The 18,228-nt window shown below is 35.5% G+C and overlaps 1 protein-coding gene across 49 annotated transcripts in view; it reads right to left on the bottom strand.

Annotated features, from left to right (window-relative positions):
- RIMS2 (regulating synaptic membrane exocytosis 2) overlaps positions 1 to 18,228 on the bottom strand; it is a 491,423-nt gene that overhangs the window by 183,183 nt on the left and 290,012 nt on the right. For 32 of the 49 annotated variants that reach the window (XM_069779840.1, XM_069779846.1, XM_069779845.1 and 29 more), the window contains 2 exons: positions 11,328 to 11,354; positions 4,002 to 4,070 (listed from right to left, as the gene is read on the bottom strand). In XM_069779840.1, coding sequence (XP_069635941.1) covers positions 4,002 to 4,070; positions 11,328 to 11,354 — 96 coding nt within the window. The remainder of the gene's footprint in view (positions 1 to 4,001; positions 4,071 to 11,327; positions 11,355 to 18,228) is intronic. The other 17 variants (XM_069779834.1, XM_069779844.1, XM_069779856.1 and 14 more) reach the window with 1 other exon arrangement.

Raw genomic sequence — 18,228 nt, 5'->3', positions numbered from 1 at the left:
GGAATTTTTCTAAAATCAATATAAAAATACTGTATTGTTTTTATCAATAAGCATGTAAGAGCATTCTAAGGGGCTGATGTGCTCCCACACAGAATGGCTGCTGACTTTATGAGGGTCAAAGCTTATTGTTCAGGACAGCAAAACGAATGCTTTAAATGATTTGAAGGCTATGTACAAGCAATCTAAAAGACAAAAACAGAACTGCTAGTGCCTCTCCTTCTGCTATCCTGTACTAAGATTAAATCCAGCAGACATGAGATATAATAAAGATTCTGTTCTAGTGGTTTTGATACCGAGATGAAATGAATGTATATTGTATATAAAGAGAGCTATTTTAAAATCTTTTCAAAAATGGCTTTTGCTTACTTGTTTAAATACATAATATGTTATAACCCTTTCTGAAAGTAGCTTGCGTAGAATACACATATAACCAGAAAAGAAGACACTGAAGTTTTTCAATCTGTATATCATTATTTTCTTAAAAGCCTTTCCCGTTGACAGGAACAACACCCTCTTTTATAAGCCTGAAGTTTATTAAGTTTGTCTAAGCAGGATAAGATCCAAGCCACTGGAAGTGATAGCTTTTATGAATAATTTTTCTAAGAGATACTTGAATTTTTTGTAAAAATTAAAGTATGGTATGGGAAATAATAGACATATTTTAAGCATTTTATCATCAGGAAATTAATTTTGTGGCTCAAAAGTACCACAGCAGTGACAAACATCAACTGCATATATATTGAAAATAGATGATGATGCAAGGAACTGTAGCTTATAAAGTTCCCTCTATTTCAGCAAATACAGTCTAACACAATCTTGCTTACAGATGTACATTAAGAAAGATCTTCCATTGCTGGACTTCCACCTATCACCAGCTTATCCAAAGACGAAGTCAATTGACCTTATGGGACCAATACCAGAGCAGCTATATAAAAAGGTGTTGTGGAGAAAGAGAAAATCTCAGCTTCAATCAGGAAAATGGTGAAGCCAGACAGCATATATCTTTCAGTGAACTATAAATAAATACATAATGAGATCAAGGAAGGTCCATGGATTTCATAGAATCATAGAGTCATAGAATGGTTTGGGTTAGAAGGCACCTTTAAAGGTCATCTAGTCCACTGTTTTGAATAAAAGTAAATTAAAGAGAAACCAAAAGAGAATTCTTGCTCTTCTTAAAGGTTTCTGGAGTTTAGTTTGCAGGTCCAATATTTTGAATAAGCATTAATTTTATGGAAAGGATCACTGAGAGTACGTGACAGATATTAGCAAACATTCTTGATGTGATACAGTATTTATATGGCAGAAGGAAAAAGAGCAAAGCGAAGTGTCATGTTAAATAAAACCTGAAAATACAAAATGAAAGAACTGGGGTAAGTAAGAAAGAAAGAAAACAAAGAGAGACAAATGGCTTTGTGCAAAGAAGGCATATAAGATTGTGATGAGTCTGCAAATGAATAGAAAAACCTTAAACAAGAGAAGGATGTGGATGATAAGACAAGACAAGAATAAATCAAAAGACTTGCTAACATAGTGACAGCAGCACAAAAAAGAAAGGCAATAAATAAATATTTCAAAAGCAAAAGAACATCAAACTTTCCCACCCACAGAGCCAGTCTGAATTAAAATGCAACTAAGGTGTAGAATTGTCAGCAGAAATCCAAAACCTAAAAGATCCTAAAGGAACTAAAGGTACATCAAAAACTTAGGTAAGGGAAGTAGACTCATTCACTGAACTGTAAAGACCATAATTTTACAATTTGTCAAAAGAGGAGTTTATGAAATCATAAAATTGTAAATCTAGGTGTTTCACAAGAATCCTGCTGATGTTCAAGCACCTGGTAAAACTTCTGCAAAACTCGGTACTTTTTTCCAGGACGATAGAAAGATTTCAGTTTCAAAATGGCACCATAATGGGCACTCTAGACATACATGCATCAACCCCCCTTTTTCCTCCCTTTACTATTAAACTCCAAAGTTGGGTTGCTGCATTTCTAATTTAATTGACCAATGGGAATACGAAAGTCCTTCCCTTTGGGAGGACAGGCAATCTGAAAGCCTTAGTAACTACTAACCACATATAGAAAGCTAACCAACCTAAGACCGAAAGTACAGTAAGTAGGAACAAGGGACTTCTGAGGATCACCCCCTCTCTGGTTCCAATACTTCACACCACTCTGGCTACGTATCCTTCCTGTCTTCTGACTGTAGTAAAGCAAATAGGGGAGTGGGAATATAAAAATGCCCTAAATTTTCCTAAATAACTTTCTAATTAAGGTAATAATCTGAAAACTGAGCCTATTACTGTTTGAAGATAAATGATTTAAGGAAGATAGAAAATTTAATGGTCTTGCATCCACAGTGTTCAGTCTCTGGTAAAATTGCTGAAACCTTAGAGTAGAGCAAACCCTTTGAGCAGAGGTTAACAAAAATCTGAATGTTTTTACAGAAAAGATAAAAATTATTCCTGTGAGAAGGAGTAAGTTTTACTGTGGAATATCTGCAAGGTTAGATTGTTCCAACATGAACAAGGACAATTTGTGCTTAAAAAATGTCTGCTTTCTAAATATTCTAATAAGAGACCTACAATGAAGCACAGCCAATAAACATGCTAACAATATGACTTGCCCTGTTTGTACCGCAAAGTCTGTATAATATTATGTTAGTTAAAAAAGGGGCTTCTTGATAAAATGTACATGCTGTTTAATAAAAAAAAATCTGTTATCCCATTTTCCCAGCAACCACAAGACCTATAGCAAGGGAATAGCAACATAGCAGGGTCAAAAACTAAGCAGAGCCTAGGAGATAACCGTGAGATATCTGGAAATACAGGGATGACTACACAGACAACACAGAAATGCATCTGAGCTCAGACTGGTAACGGTTTTTAAGACAGGACTGTGCAAACTCAAGTAAATAGGTAGCTCACTAAATGTTTGGATTTAACAATACTTGGCTGCAGCCCACCTTGCAATATCCAGGATGGCCTATTTTACCTCCTTGTTTTCCTCTATGCCCAGGCCCAGCTGTGTTCCTCTGACTCTTGTTTCCTCTATACCCTTCCTTAGCCTGCCAGCAGCAGGCACTATACCCGGTGTAAAAGCTGCACATATGCTGACAGGTGGCTGCGTGGCAGGAACATGTTTTGACTGACCAGCTGATCACTGTTTTACAGCTGCTGCATAGACCAGGCAGCATATACTGTTCCACCTGTGCTGAGTAAGGTACACAAATCACTGTATATGTACAATTTAGCTAGACCTGAGCTGAGGGAACCAGAAACTGTCTAACACAAACTACTCTGAGTGGGTTAAAAATCTCAGTAGAGCAGTAGGGTAACGGAGTACACACTGAGCCGTTCAGCCTACTCTCTGCTGGCACCAGTAGCCATCAGTACTGGTTTAAAGGTGGCATGGCTGCATCCTAAATATATTCTCTGTTGTAGCCAGCAAAAGCATATGATTCTCTCATTTTATTGTTTTCGGCTATGATTACAGTATTATCTTTTCTCTTAGAAGAGGAGGAGAAACACTCTTTCACGTAACAACTTTTATCTCAAATACTCATTAAACTCCTAATTCCAATGCTTCTTAGTAAAACAGATTATCTGTTAACCTATCTCCTCTCCTGCCTTAAATGTTCAGGTTTCAGACCTTTGGAAGTATTATTATTCCACCATAAAGTTTTAAAGGGTATATCAACCCCAAATGTCTGTCAAAAAAAATCAAACACTTCCTCACATTTAATGGAAAAACACTTTTGTGCAATTGTTGCTTTTTATAAAAGCAACAAGGAAATTCACACATTGATTTTTTCCCTCTGTTGGTAATTTTTGTGGTTAAATATGCATTACCCATAAAACTTATTTTATGTCTGTTGGAAAAATACACACTTAGGTTCTACTTACTTGTCACTAGAAAACCATTATAAAATTCATAATAATAAATTATAAATAAAAAAGATTGCTACTTAACTAGAAGAGTAAATTCAGACAGTAATACCTGAAACAACACCAATTCCATCATCACAGTCATAATCAGAGACTTCACTGTCGCTGATTCTTTTGGACCCTGCCAAAAAAAAAAAATTTAAAAAATCAGAAATGTATCATTTATCTTCCTGTAAGTTATAACTATCCTCAGCCAATAATACATAAATAAATGTAAGGATTTCATACTAGACAATGAAGCATTAATTTATGCACATAAGGGAAATTATTAACGTTACATTATTGCAAATGTATTAGTGTACCAACTATTATCAGCTAAATGTTTAATGTGATATACAATGAAATGCTGAAATACAGCTCTACATTGCTGTTATGAAATATACCTTTTATCTACATGTATTCATTCCATATAGAACCTGGCATCACACTGTTCATCTTCCAAGTTTTCATATACAAGGCACCATGCCTCCCCAAAGTCTTTGAATACCAGGAAAATTAATAATAGCAATAATATTAAATGGATTCTTTAGGGTATTAGTAATCATTATCAGGAGAACAGGCAGCTTCACACATATAGTGTGTCCTGAAAAACAAAATCTCTCTGTGACACTTTAGAGGCAGCAAACTATTAAATGCTCTGTAAGAGTACACCTGTCAAAACAGCTAGAGCTTAGTTGGCAAAAGCAGATTCCGCATCCACAATTAGAGCCAAAATGTAGGTCACGTAGGACAAATATATGTGTCAGTTTGTGTTTAGCTTAATTTTACTTCTGTCTTCTGTGGCATCTTTTAAACAGCATTTGATTGCTGACATCAGGATTAAGCACTGGCATGTGAATAATTATTCATTTACTTGTTTTAAATGTGAAAGTCCCTGTTCTTCAGCAAGATGGTTTGTCTGTTCTAATTCTCTGGCCATCTAAAAATAAGTAACTAGAAGGTAGAAGCTTTAATCTAATTGTCACCAAGCCTTCAATCATGTGCAAGATTTTTTTTATTCCTACCACAGGATGATTTATTCTGAAAAACACACACACAAAAATACCAGTAAAAACTGGGAGTAAATGTAAAGAAGCCCAGGACAAAGGAGGATTAATGTTCTGAGTGACTGGTACAGAAGGATCCCTACCCTCCTTTCCCAACAGAAAACTGGGAGAAAAAGTGCTAAGAGGATTTTTGATAAAAATAAAATTTTTTTCAGTCTAAAGAAATTTTGGAAATTATTTAAATCATAAGGACTGCTGTCATTTGTCAGACTGTCTAACATCTGTCTACCCGCCATGGGATAGTGGAAGGTCCTCCTTTAGTGGAAAGAGTGTGCTTACAAGATCTGTATGGAAAAAGTTTTCTGTGTTGCACACTTTTAGCTTTCAGCAGGCAGGGGCCCTGGCAACTGACACTTCTAAGCCATCCTGTTTACTGTAAGTCATTAATCAACCCATTCTCCACACATTCACATAATTTCTTTTTGAGTCACAGTATTCACTTGGCCTCTATAAGATGCTATGTCAGTAAGTTCTGCAGTTTAATTTCGCATTGTGTGAAACAGACTTCCCTCTGGTTTATTTCTATTATGTTATTTCAGACAGTGGCCTCCAAGCTTTTGTATTCTGAGAAACATGAATCAGCATTCTGTATTCTCCCATAGACATCTCTTTTTCTGAGCTGAAATATCATTGTTTATTTCCTTTACATATGCAAACTATTCTGTATTTCTGATTGTTCCTGCTGTATTTGTTTGTATGTTTTCTAGTTCTTCTGTGCCTTTTATGAGAAGTCAGAACTGATTGCAGCAATCAAGATGTGGGTGTATGAATTGATAAACTAGACTGCAGACTATCTCCTTTGGGATAAAAAATGGTCTGTTAAAAATTATTCAACTAGAACATGGTATAAGTGTGATATGTGTTAATTCTCAGAAAACACAATCTAGCCTGCTATTACATTATGCAATTCCAGTAGAGCAATGTTAATTATTGGTATTGAATTGCAGTAAAGGTTGGGGGTTTCCTCACAAATAGGAAATTAAAATTAGTACAAGGAAAGCCATGCTTTGGTTTCCTATACCCTGCAATTCTTACCTGGTAGAATTATTAGTTCAATTTATTATAAAAGTTTAGAAATAGCCATGCTACAATGGGGAAGGGGAAAGGTGTCTTTGAACTCAAGAAATAACAAGAAGTAAAGTCTTTCTCTAAAACAAGAAATAGCAAGCAAGTCATAATTAGCAGTTGTGAAGACCTAGAAGATGAGGGCAGGAGTGAAGGAGAAGTTTTCAGCCTCCTAATGGACTCTGAGAATCAGGATTTCCAAAAGCAATTAAGTCTGACAAGGACAATATTCAATCTGATTATTTTCTTATAGTATCACAGAGGCCCAGTGAAAATCTCTCTTGCTCCCCAAAGAAAGAGCATCCATTCCATCTGTGATGCTGTTCCTGCTGCTATTTGCAGCAGAGCCTTCTACTTGTGTGGCGATATATATGCCAGTGAGCAAGAAGGATTAGTCTCCATTCTCCTTAGCCACTAATTCAAACCCAGGTCATTAAATAAGGACAATATCTAAGCAAGAGAGCCCTACTAGTCTGGCTGGGATATGACTGGGATCTAAAAGGCAGAAGCCCCTGAAGGGAGTGCAGAGCAGTGCAATTCTGGCCTCTGGCAACCCTGGTACTGATCTGGCAGCAGGACTGTGGCTGCTGTGCAGAGATGCCAATAACATCGCTCAGGCTGTATCAGAAAGAGAGGGTTGTGGAATGGGAAGATGAGGGCAACCGAACAGTTTGCTGATGCTCATCACATGGATGCTGGGAAAGTTTTGTATCATGAAAGACGTAAGAGGGCTGACTCAACTATGATTTAAATGAATGTCATTTACTCATCATCTAATTCATCCTTATGAATGAATCTAATTAATTACAACTGAGGCTGCTTTTTATTTATGTTTATATTTACAACTAAGTACATCTGCTTTAATGTATTTTTAGAATATCATATTCTCTATTCTGGAGAAGAAATTTGCATCTTTGAGGATTAAAATAGCCAGCTGTTGTCACAATGGGCTCTAGACTTCCCAGCTGCATAGCTAAAATTATATGTTGTAGTAGTCACAGGATACGTCTGGCAGAGAAGAGAGACTAAGAAGCTTCAATGGACCGCGGGTATAAAAGACAGGGGTCTCTCTCTCTCTCTCCCTCTGTCCCCTCAAACAACATCCACCTTTTCCAGATTCTCCTAATACCTCAACTCCAAATCAACTTCCAGGATCTAGAAATGCTTTTCTCTTTTTATATACAGACCTCTGTCTTCACTCCCATCCAAGCTGCAGGGAAGAGCTGGGGCATGGGGAAAGTGAACGGGCCAGGATTGAGACCTGCCCTAAGGATGAGTGTAGGGAAAGAGTAGCATCAAGGGAAGAATCAGATTTCAGGGCTCTCTCCAATTGCCTTTGCTGCTGTGAAGAGGAAAGTCTCCTGTAATAGCTGACATCCCTTAAATACAAAAACTTTATCTGTAAGACGAGAGATGAAGCTTGTTCAGATCAGAACATCTGTTCTCTCCTCCAGTAGAGGCTACCTTAAGCCAACTCTAACAGACTTAAACCAACTGAAAAATAATCATGTTTAAGTAATACTTCACATTTACTTATAAATGTAAATTTAAACGCTGGTTAAGAAGTCAGAAGAAATTAAGAAGTCAGAATTAATTACTTGGTTTTATCTTTGGAATTCAATGTTTTCAGGAAGGACAGAGGAAAGAAAGCATGTCAAATATGTATTGTCAAGAAGTACTGCATGGAATATGTAACTTCTGCAAAGGAATCAGATTATATTTATTTAAAATGTCTCCCATTAACTTCAGAAATGGAACAAACTAGAAAGCGCACAGGTCAAAATCCTTCACTGAACTGAGTATTTGAAATACCAGTGTAATTGCTGGCAGCTTCGTTTAATATTTCTTATAATTTTTGCAAGAGTATTTCATCTGCTATATATTAATTTTAGGTGGTAATTTTCTTTTTAACCTATTGACAATGTAAAGTTGAAGATTTAGGCTTCAATCCCACCTTAGGCACATCTTGTCAAAACACCACTTCATTATTTACCACTAAGTAATTTGAACAACTGATCATAAAACAGAGAAAGGACAATTCATAGTTCATCTGGGAAATGTGACAATGAAGCCTCTCACAAATGATTCCAAACGAATATTGCTAATGAAACTGTTATTTAGTCTTTTAAAGAATATCTTACAGTGTTTGACAAATATGTTATAAAATATGGTACTTATTTCAAGAGCAAAATGATTAAATGTATTCCAACATAAATTCAAAATTCAGTACAAAGTTTAAGCATGTAACACCCAGGACACTGGGTGCATCAAATAAACACATTGGTGCCAATGGTTTGCATTTAATTAACTTTTTCTTTGATGGATTTTAAACATAAGGAATGGCATTAATTAAGTCTCACTGCCATCGCACTGGAATATAGCTTATTAATGAAACATTCTTAGGGATATTATTACCATTTTGTCTGATAACTGCGTGGTAACAGATGGCAAATATGGACTTTTGAATGCCTTCCACCAGGATTAATGGTTATTACAGTTACAGACTGAAGACAAAAAACATCCCATGCTGTATGATTAGCTAGTGTAAGCCACATTAAAAAAAGCCTTAATTCAGCATAACCCCAACCCCAGTGAAATCAAAAGATATATTCTTATTCACTTTAGCAGGTTTTGGTTTAATAGCCTTAAACTATCAATAAAACTGTTTTCCAGGGACAGCTTACCTTGGGGAAAGAGGAGAACCTCCCCATAAGAATTTGATAACCCTCAGCATCCTCCTTCCCTCCCACACCTACCTACTCCTTCCCTGCTGCTGCTGCACAAGCTACCATCTCACACAGCACGACAACTCTGCAAGAGCATGTACACACTAGAACTGGAAGTTTATAGCACTTGCGCTGTACCTTTCATTGCAGGGTTGGGGAAAAACACCACCACCTAAAAACCATTAGACCCATTATTTTCAATTTCCATTTAAAAAGTACTTTGTATTTAAATTTTTACTACTTCACTGTTTTTCCTATTTACATTTTCACTTTCTATTAGGCAGAAGAAGAATTTAAAATACAGTAGTGTCTTAGTTTAAAAACCTTCCCTTTTTTCATCTTGATGGCTAGGAATAATGTGAAGAAAGAACTGAGGTGTTTAATTCCATTTTATGAATCAAATACTTATTTTTTTGTTAACTTTTCATGGGCTGCAGTGTTGGTGGCCATGGAAAGCTTTAACAACTTCTGAGTAGAACCTTCTTTGGATGTCCCATGCTTGTCAGTGTTTAAGAAGCATTTGGACAATGCATTTAATAACATGCTTTAACTTTTGGTCAGACCTGAATTGGTCAGGCAGTTGGACTAGATGATCATTTTAAGTCCCTTCCAACTGAAATTATTCTATTCTATTCTATTCTATTCTATTCTATTTCAACACAATCACATTTCTTTCCATAACAACATTCTAAATAACCAGAACTCTTCCCAATGAATGAAACAATATGCAATCATAAATATTTTCTTGCAAAGCAACCAAAATCTGTGGAGAGTTCTTGAAGGCATTCTGAATACTACATGACAACCGAAGTTGGCACAGAGCTGTGCTCCTCTCTGTTATTAATATACAGGGGAAACAATGCAAGATATAATACCTTTTGTGCTCCATATATTGCCCATTGATATTTCTGATAAAGGCCTCAAGAGAAGACCAACACGAGGTTCAAAACTCTACTAAAGCCTATATGGCCAACCAATATAGTTATCAGAATGGACTCGGACAGGGGATAGAATGAGAAATAAAATTTAATCAGCTTAAATACAGAAGGAAGCACCAGATTTATGGCTCAGAAATTCTCTGGTTTTCTTGTTGAGAAAAAAAAAAAGGGAAAAAGAAAGTAGACTGAGCTCCTGAGCTGGGGATTCTGCCCCTTACAATGCAGGAAGCTTTTACAGGGTTTTGTGGACTCCTTGGGGGAACAAGGGGTAGTGAAGCATGCTTATGAGCTCCTTCCCTGAAGCTCACAGAAGGCTTTCACAAACACTTAAAGTAACTTAGCAATGCCTGTAATTGTTCTGTGTTCAAAGCTGACATATAAGCAATCCTAAAATCAGTCTCACAACAACTGTCTTAAGAATTTGCTCTCTCATATTCATCCAGTCTGTGCCTGAGGGTTCTTAGTGTGAGCTAATTTCTCATGCAGTCCTGCTGTCTCCATGTCAATCTGTCGCTTTAACCTCCTGCACAAAATAGTGGGTTTTTTTATGGTTTTGACCAATTCAATCTATATTGACAGAGGGGTATAAATACCAAATTTAATTAAGTTCCTACAGATCTTTGAAAATGGTTGCTGGATAGAAGAGAGAGATACAAATCAGAACCCCTTAATGAAAAAGAAACATTATCAAGCTAAAATTTGTGGCTAATCCACATGTGCACAAGTCCACAGTCATCACAGCAAATACGGTCTCTTCCCATATGAAGATATCATAAAACATGAGAAGAATGTAGAATTATTTTAGGAGAGAATGGAATAGAAGAAACACGGGAGACTAAAGGTAGATATAATGGAAACTGGGTTTTATTAGTACTACTCTCAAGAAACACCCTGTGGGGTTTTTGTTTCTCGCCACCATGGTATTGGATCTATTTTCTTAACAATGTGTTTCATTTTTTAAACATAACTAAAAGATAATTAGACGAACCAATTCTCAAAGAGATTCCCGTAATTAAAACTGCAGGAACTGCAAAAAGTCCCACATGAAATGCACTACAAAATTCAAGCTGTAAATTATTAATTTATTTATATTTAATTAAGGCAAAGTTCTCAGATATAGCAATTGGATTTGTAACTGGGGATTTAAATCAATAGGAAACTGTAAAAATACGTGTCAGTATAAATACTGATTTTGCCAGTACTTCACTTACCCCATGTCTGTATTCTAAAAATACTTACACTAGTTCTCAAATAGCTGTAATACAACAGTGTTCCTTTTAATATAGCTTAAGCAAAATAGCATTTTCCTGGTATACTTAATACAGCTCACTACAGTTTACCTACCAAAGCTCTACCTAAAATACAGGCAGGCAAAGCAAGTATAGTGTTACAATACTGCTCCAATATCAATACTGAGATGTTAAGAATAGAGAAAGAAAGCCAACAAAAGACCTATGACTGAAAAGCAGACAAGAAAAGCCAAAGAACATTTAAGCAATTTAGCATCTGCACAATAGGTAGCAAAAGCACACGAATAAAATATCAAATGAAATTTTGCATGTATATGGAAGCAATAAGCATTTCTGGCATGCTGAAAATTTACCTGAATTATATGAATATAAGCCTTTATCTGGAAAACAAATATTGAAATGAAGTAGTGTCAGGGAAAAATACATGAATCAATACATGTAACAGGGGTGGTTAGAACCTTAAACTTTGTTATAATTGCTGCTGGAGACTGAAGAATTTGATATTGTAGGCCACATTCATTCAAAACAATAAAACTTAAGCAGCTAGGAGAAATTAAACCACAAAAATGCCAATCAATTCTGGATCAACATTTATACACAGTAGTCATGGAGGACTAGTAGAGCTATTACAGTACTTTTCAGTTCTGAAATACAACTGCACACCTTACTATAAGCAAGTGTTTAACGTTTTAAGGGCAAAATGTATGTTCAGCTAGGCATACAATATGAGCTGCTACCCTTAAAGTTACTGCACACTGCTGTTGGCAACTCAGCAGGAAGTTATTAGCAGAACTTTCCTGAGATGTAGCTATGAATCCTACTTAAATTTAACAGACTCAGAAGTGATGTTCCAGTCAATCTTCTGTCTCCAGTTAGGTCTTGATTAGGCAAATATGTACATACATTAATACCTTATCTACATTATCATTGTTAACAGTGAATTTAAGAGTCCTAATGTGAGCACAATGACTAAATAGCTGCAATATCTGATTTATTGTTTGCATTCCTTAAGTTCCTGGCTGTTTTATGTATTTTAGCTTTCCATAGAGCCATACCAGTTTTTCTAAACTTGACAATATAATAGTGTGCAAATATCTGGACAATTACGGAAATGTGAATTGTTACTTTGCATTTGTAGATTTTGTAAATGTGACTTCCATTAGGTAATATGAAGAAGCCAGGAAGTCAGAATAACATGAATAGTATCTTGCCATTAGCAAGACGTTATGAATGTTTTTATTCCTTACAGCTGAACAGCTCACAGACACCATCTTAAAAACTAAAGAGTGACAGTCCATGAGTAAATGATGCACCTCAGATGACAAGACATGACAACTAGAGGAAAAATAAAAATTTCAATTTCTTGCTAACTGGTGCTGTTAAGAATTCACTGGATGACTAGGTACCTTCTGGCAAGTCACACTTTTCCTGACATCCAGGTACTAACTATTTTAATATGTAGACCATATCACTAAATCATTTACTACTTACAATTTCTAACTCTCTGTATTTTCAAATTGGGTTTCTTGACAAACATAATTAATTTTTATGGCCCAGCTCCAGAATTCCATTAGGTTATATAATTTCAAAGTGAATTATTGGGGGGGGGGGGGCGGCGTTCAGCATCATTTACTAACTTTTAGATGGGAGCTTTACTGCATAACTTCTCTAATATTTGTATTCCATGGTACTAATCTCTTCCAGTTACAAATTTCATGAAAAACTGAAGCTTCTTTGGCTACAAAATTATGAAAAATGGAGTATGGAGAAGTTTTCTAGTTTATTCCAGCAACACCAGAAAGTCACCAAAGGTTCAAGAGTGCCATCAAAAAAAATAATTTAAAAAATCAATTAACACAGTCTAGAAATTATTTATATAATCAAAACCAATAGACTTTCTGATTTTAACTTCTGGAAAGATCTGTAAAAGGGTAGAGCTTCTTGAAGACCACAAGAATAGAAAAAAACTGAGATTATAATCGGAGTGAGGACTAAGGAAGCCATGTTTGTTTCTGTATGGTTATAATACAGAAAGGAAAAAGTCAGAATAGTATCAAGCCCATCTGAAAACTTCATCAGAACCATCACACTGTTATATGATAGTTTATTACGCTTCAAGAATTAGAAAAAAAAAAATACACTCTACCTTTAGCCAGAAAAGGAAGCTACTGTATGGACCTGTATCTTTTAGAATCTTTTTAAAGGTCACTTGACTTGCTATTTATTGACTGCCTAGCAAGGTTACTTTACCCTATCCAGTGAGTTATTTCAACAAAGAGCACTGCTTTTCTGTCATCATTACATGACAGAAGAGTAGTTTAATAACATTATTCCATCAAGTAGCCAGAGCAACAATGTTACAAATAATCGAATTCCCTTAAACTGCTTCAGAACAGGATTTAAACTATTTTTGTAGTTTAATTACAATTTAATAACATTTATTTTAAAATTTTCAAACAACACAAAATTAATATATTAGATATTTCTTTTATTAGGGAAAAGAAAAACATTTTGAATAGTTTAAGGCCTTTTCAGACACCCCTGTATCATGTTAAATACCTTTTAATTAAAGTATTTAATAAACAATAGATGTACAATAAATAGAATAAATAAATCATAGGTGTATAATAGATACAATACTGGTATATATATCCATATTCTATGAACAAAACATCAATGCATGCAAACAAAGATAACATGCCCAAGGCCTGTGCTCCATAAAAGAAAGAGAAAAATTAAGGAAGAAGCATGAAAGAGAAAAATTAGTGTTATTCTTGCCCTCTAAGGTGAAATTCTTATAATACATTCATCATTCATAGTCTGTGTCACTGACCATAAAATGCTCCATATTATAATTTGAAAAAAAGTCACTGATGCATGTTCCTATTAAGTACAACTCGCTTTCCTACTAGTGAACAGCTTTATTGTAATTCCCTCAAGTAAGATTTGGTGACACTGATTTAAAATTATCACACTGACTTACCATATTCACAACAAACTAAAAGGAAATTGCTGAGACAGCATGATCCTGATTCTGCAGTAAAATGAGACTCCACAGAGTTCCAAGGAAGTCAATAGCTTTCATTAGAAGGCTGAGGTTTGAAATGCAGAGGCTCAGATTTCAGAGGGTAAAGTTTCAGGTACATTGTAATTAATTATTATTAAACTTTAATGATTTTGGTACTACCAAGTGTATCTCTTAATGTTCTACAATATAGACTTGAAATTTTTAAAGTTTAAATAACGGAAGAGAGGGCTTGAATTAACAGTTATAACATTCAACACATCTTTGATTTGATGGTACAGCCACAGAACTTTTAAAAAAAACCCCTCAGCACCCAGCAATGACAAGTCCATCCAAAAATATTTTTCAAAAACTAGTAAGCAGTGGGGTCCTTTATTTGTGAATTCAGTCTATCAGTTTGTTTTTTCTAGTCAGATGTAATAACTTTTACCATGTTAAAGTCTCAGCATTGCCCCAGAAAATATAGTCTGACTTGGGAAAATGTACAAAGCCATCAAAAGAAGATGACAAAAACTTTTCATGTGATTTAAAACACTTTGCTTATGCATTATAGAATTTTTTATTCCCATCTGAATGAATACATAAAATTCAAAAAGGGGATGTTATATATAGTTTTTTGCACACTGTATGCAGATTTTTTTTGTTGAACATAAAGATACTCCATTTGTGTCCCCACAGTTTATATACGCATTACTGTAATTTCTCTCCCTCCAGACTTTTTTAATATACTTTAAGAATCATGAAACTCAGTGAATGGAGTCTGTCCTGGTTTCAGCTGGGATATAGTTAACTGTCTTCCTAGTAGCTGGTACAGTGCTATGTTTTGAGTTCAGTATGAGAAGAATGTTGATAACACACTGATGTTTTCAGTTGTTGCTCAGTAGTGTTTAGTCTAAAGTCAAGGATTTTTCAGCTTCTCATGCCCAGCCAGCGAGAAAGCTGGAGGGGAACAAGAAGTTGGCACAGGACCCAGCCAGGGCAGCTGACCCAAAGTGGCCAACAGGGTATTCCATACCATGTGATGTCACATCTAGTATAGAAACTGGGGGGAGTGGGGGTGGGGGATCTCTGCTCGGGGACTAACTGGGTGTCGATCGGTGGGTGGTGAGCAATTGCACTGCGCATCATTTGTACATTCGAATCCTTTTATTACTACTGTTGTCATTTTATTAGTGTTATCATTATCATTATTAGTTTCCTCTTTTCTGTTTTATTAAATCGTTCTTATCTCAAACCAGGAGTTTTACTTCTTTTCCTGATTTTCTCCCCCATCCCACTGGATATGGGGGGAGTGAGTGAGCGGCTGCGTGGTGCTTAGTTGCTGGCTGGGGTTAAACCACGACAGAGTCATTGATGACTTTAATTCTAAAAGTGATGAAAGTCAAATTCCCTTTCAAAAAAAGCTACTTCACAGTCTATTTATTTACAATTATTTTGATTCTGACTGATTTTTCTGGTGTTCAGTTCTTGAAAAAATACAATTTGATCCACCATTTTGGACTTCTACATGTTGATTTCCAGACTCTGTCATTTCTAAAATCTAGATCTTGTTTTCAGCAGAGTTTATCTCACATTGATTTACTAATTTTCCCTTACTGCGGATGCTCAAAATATTAAACTTACTTTTCTTTTTCAAACCATATTTTGCATTCTCATGGCAATTAAAAGCTCTCCTTCCACTGCTGTACATACCTATGCTGTAACTAGAGACCTGAAAATGTCTGGGTTTACTGTTATATTCACATTTCTTCCCTTGTTTGGGCATTTAGCTTTTATCTACACTGTGGACCCACTCTCTGTGGTCTGCTGATCAATAATTCAGACAGTTTGGTTTTAAAGCTGAAAAATCTGACTTAGAAAGCTAGTGTAAGTTACTTTTTAATCCTAGGTAATGGGGAAATTCTTAAAATACTTGAAGTAAAACCCAGTCTGCTTCTAAAACAAATTCAGACTCAATATAAAACTAGAAACAATTGCTGTTCTTCAAAATACACAATAAGCCAGTATTCTTTATCAACTAAACAGTACCAGCTCAAACTGCACAAATGCACACATTACATGGACGTAACTGTAAAAGACTGAATAAGAATGCCTCAGTTCCAGTTTGATGTCTGTTATCTCTGTATTCTGTGCTACATGGAGAGAAGTAATTTTTGATTTGTAATCCTATGGTATAGACCCTGCTTGATTTCTGTATCAGTTCTGAATAAATAGTAATACTAACAATAACTTCTATCCCATTGATCCTAACAACTGTGAACACACCATTCAAATCACATTCAATTTTCAATGTAATCTGTAGTAAACCTTTTACCTAATGTGAGATGGAACAATAATACCATGGCCTAAGCAACAACAGGAATTCCCAAATCTTTTTTTAAAATTATCTTTATTTTTCTGTTTACAATCTCTTTTCAGAGACAATATAAAAAGAACTTCAGTTTGTCTGTAATTCTAGTTAATGCTGTCTGGAATTCTTAATGTATGGCTGATTTTATGTCAAATGTTAGAGAAAATGAAGGCATTTTCAAAATTCACTTCAAAAGTTCAGCACAATAAATAAAATAGACCTACTCATTACCTCACAATTCACATAAGATAAAGCTTAAAATATACTTATTGGATAAAAACCAGTCAGTTTATGAAAATCTGAAATATAATTAGCTGAAACACCTAGTAAGTCATAATCCTATGTTCTATATTAGTTCCAGTTTCTAAGTAGATGTCTTTCAAAAAATTGTAAGTAAAAAACATGGTAATGGTCCTTTATCACTAGGAAGTTAATGGATTGTATGGATCAGAGGACTGGGCAAGAGAAGGTGGACAGCTGGTTTAGATCAGTCTGTACCACAACATAACGCCCACTCAAAGATATTGAGAGATAAATACATGTAGAAACTAAGCTACTGCCTCTGAAAGCACGTTCCTAAAAAAATGGCATATGGGCTTCTGTGGCAAGCTCACACTTTGCTACTGGCTATCTGTAAATATAGGAGTTCAGTCTTCAGGGCTGAGTGTCTGCTCTTCTTCAGGAATGTTACAATTCAGTGATATTAAAAAGAGAATAGAGGTAAATGGTAAGTGTAGGTGGTTCTTTTAAACTACCGTTGGAAAATAACATTTAAGTATTGTCTTCAAATATATATATTTATAGCTACTTGGCAATCATGAAGATAAGAAAGCTTAGATGTGTAGATATGTATTTTTACAAACAACAAACAACCTTGTAATTCAAAATATCTCTCTTGTTATTTCTCTCACTAACAATTTTGGGGGGCATGCAATAAAGTACTTCATATTGTACTCACTAATTCTATACATAGAGGCATCACAGAAATGAACAAAAGGTGGGAGGACTGAACTGCTCAGATTTTGCAGCCCCAGAAATCGAAATCAGCCTACTGTGCAACAGCACACTAAGTGTTCCGAGATGTGCTTTGAAAATGATAGACAAACTTTCAAGACATGCCTTCTCTTCATACTGGAGATTTTTTTCACATTGTCAGAATGTGCCACTGGAGAAAGAGCTTCAGACACAACAAACTAAGATGTTAAGTTTAACTTAATATTCTTTTGAAACCTCCAAAAAAAAAAAGGTAAAAGAACCAGACTTCTACATGGTGTTAATATATTATAAATATTTTATTTAGTGAAGACAAAGTCATAAGATGTGCTGTCTGCCCTTCACCAGTGCCCTTGTGATGACATTTAGGTTGGGAAGAGCTTTTTGGAGGCCATCTGGTGCAACGCCTGTTTCAGGCTTGGCCAACTTACATTGCATTGCTTATGGCCTTGTCCAACTGAGTTCTGGATATCTCCAATAGGATATTCCAGCACCTCTCTGGACACCAAGAAATACTTTTATTTCCATTTCAGAGGTGTGACACCGATTAAAAAAAAGTATTTTTTAATTGCTAAATGTATTATGCTACCATTGCAGAACTCTGACCAGATGCTGAATTTTCTTTTGGATGCCTTTTCAGTCCCCCAAAGGGGGGGATTTTAATTCTGAGACCTTGTTCATTACATTTACGACTATCTGTTTAAACTGAAAGTCATTTATGACACACAAGGATTCAAGAAGTAGATATATTCCCAGGACACTAGAGAAAATCCTGCTTTATGGGATTCTGATCTCAGTAAAAATGCAAATACCATAATTTATTGTAGGAGTATGTGAATTCTCCAGCAATCACAGTGAATATCTGACACTGCTTATTTGGCTGAAG

The sequence above is a fragment of the Haliaeetus albicilla genome, chromosome 3, assembly GCF_947461875.1.
Source record: "Haliaeetus albicilla chromosome 3, bHalAlb1.1, whole genome shotgun sequence".
In the NCBI taxonomy this organism is placed as follows: domain Eukaryota; kingdom Metazoa; phylum Chordata; class Aves; order Accipitriformes; family Accipitridae; genus Haliaeetus; species Haliaeetus albicilla.
Note: the sequence above shows the minus strand (reverse complement) of the source record. Positions and strands in the feature narration are given on the sequence as shown.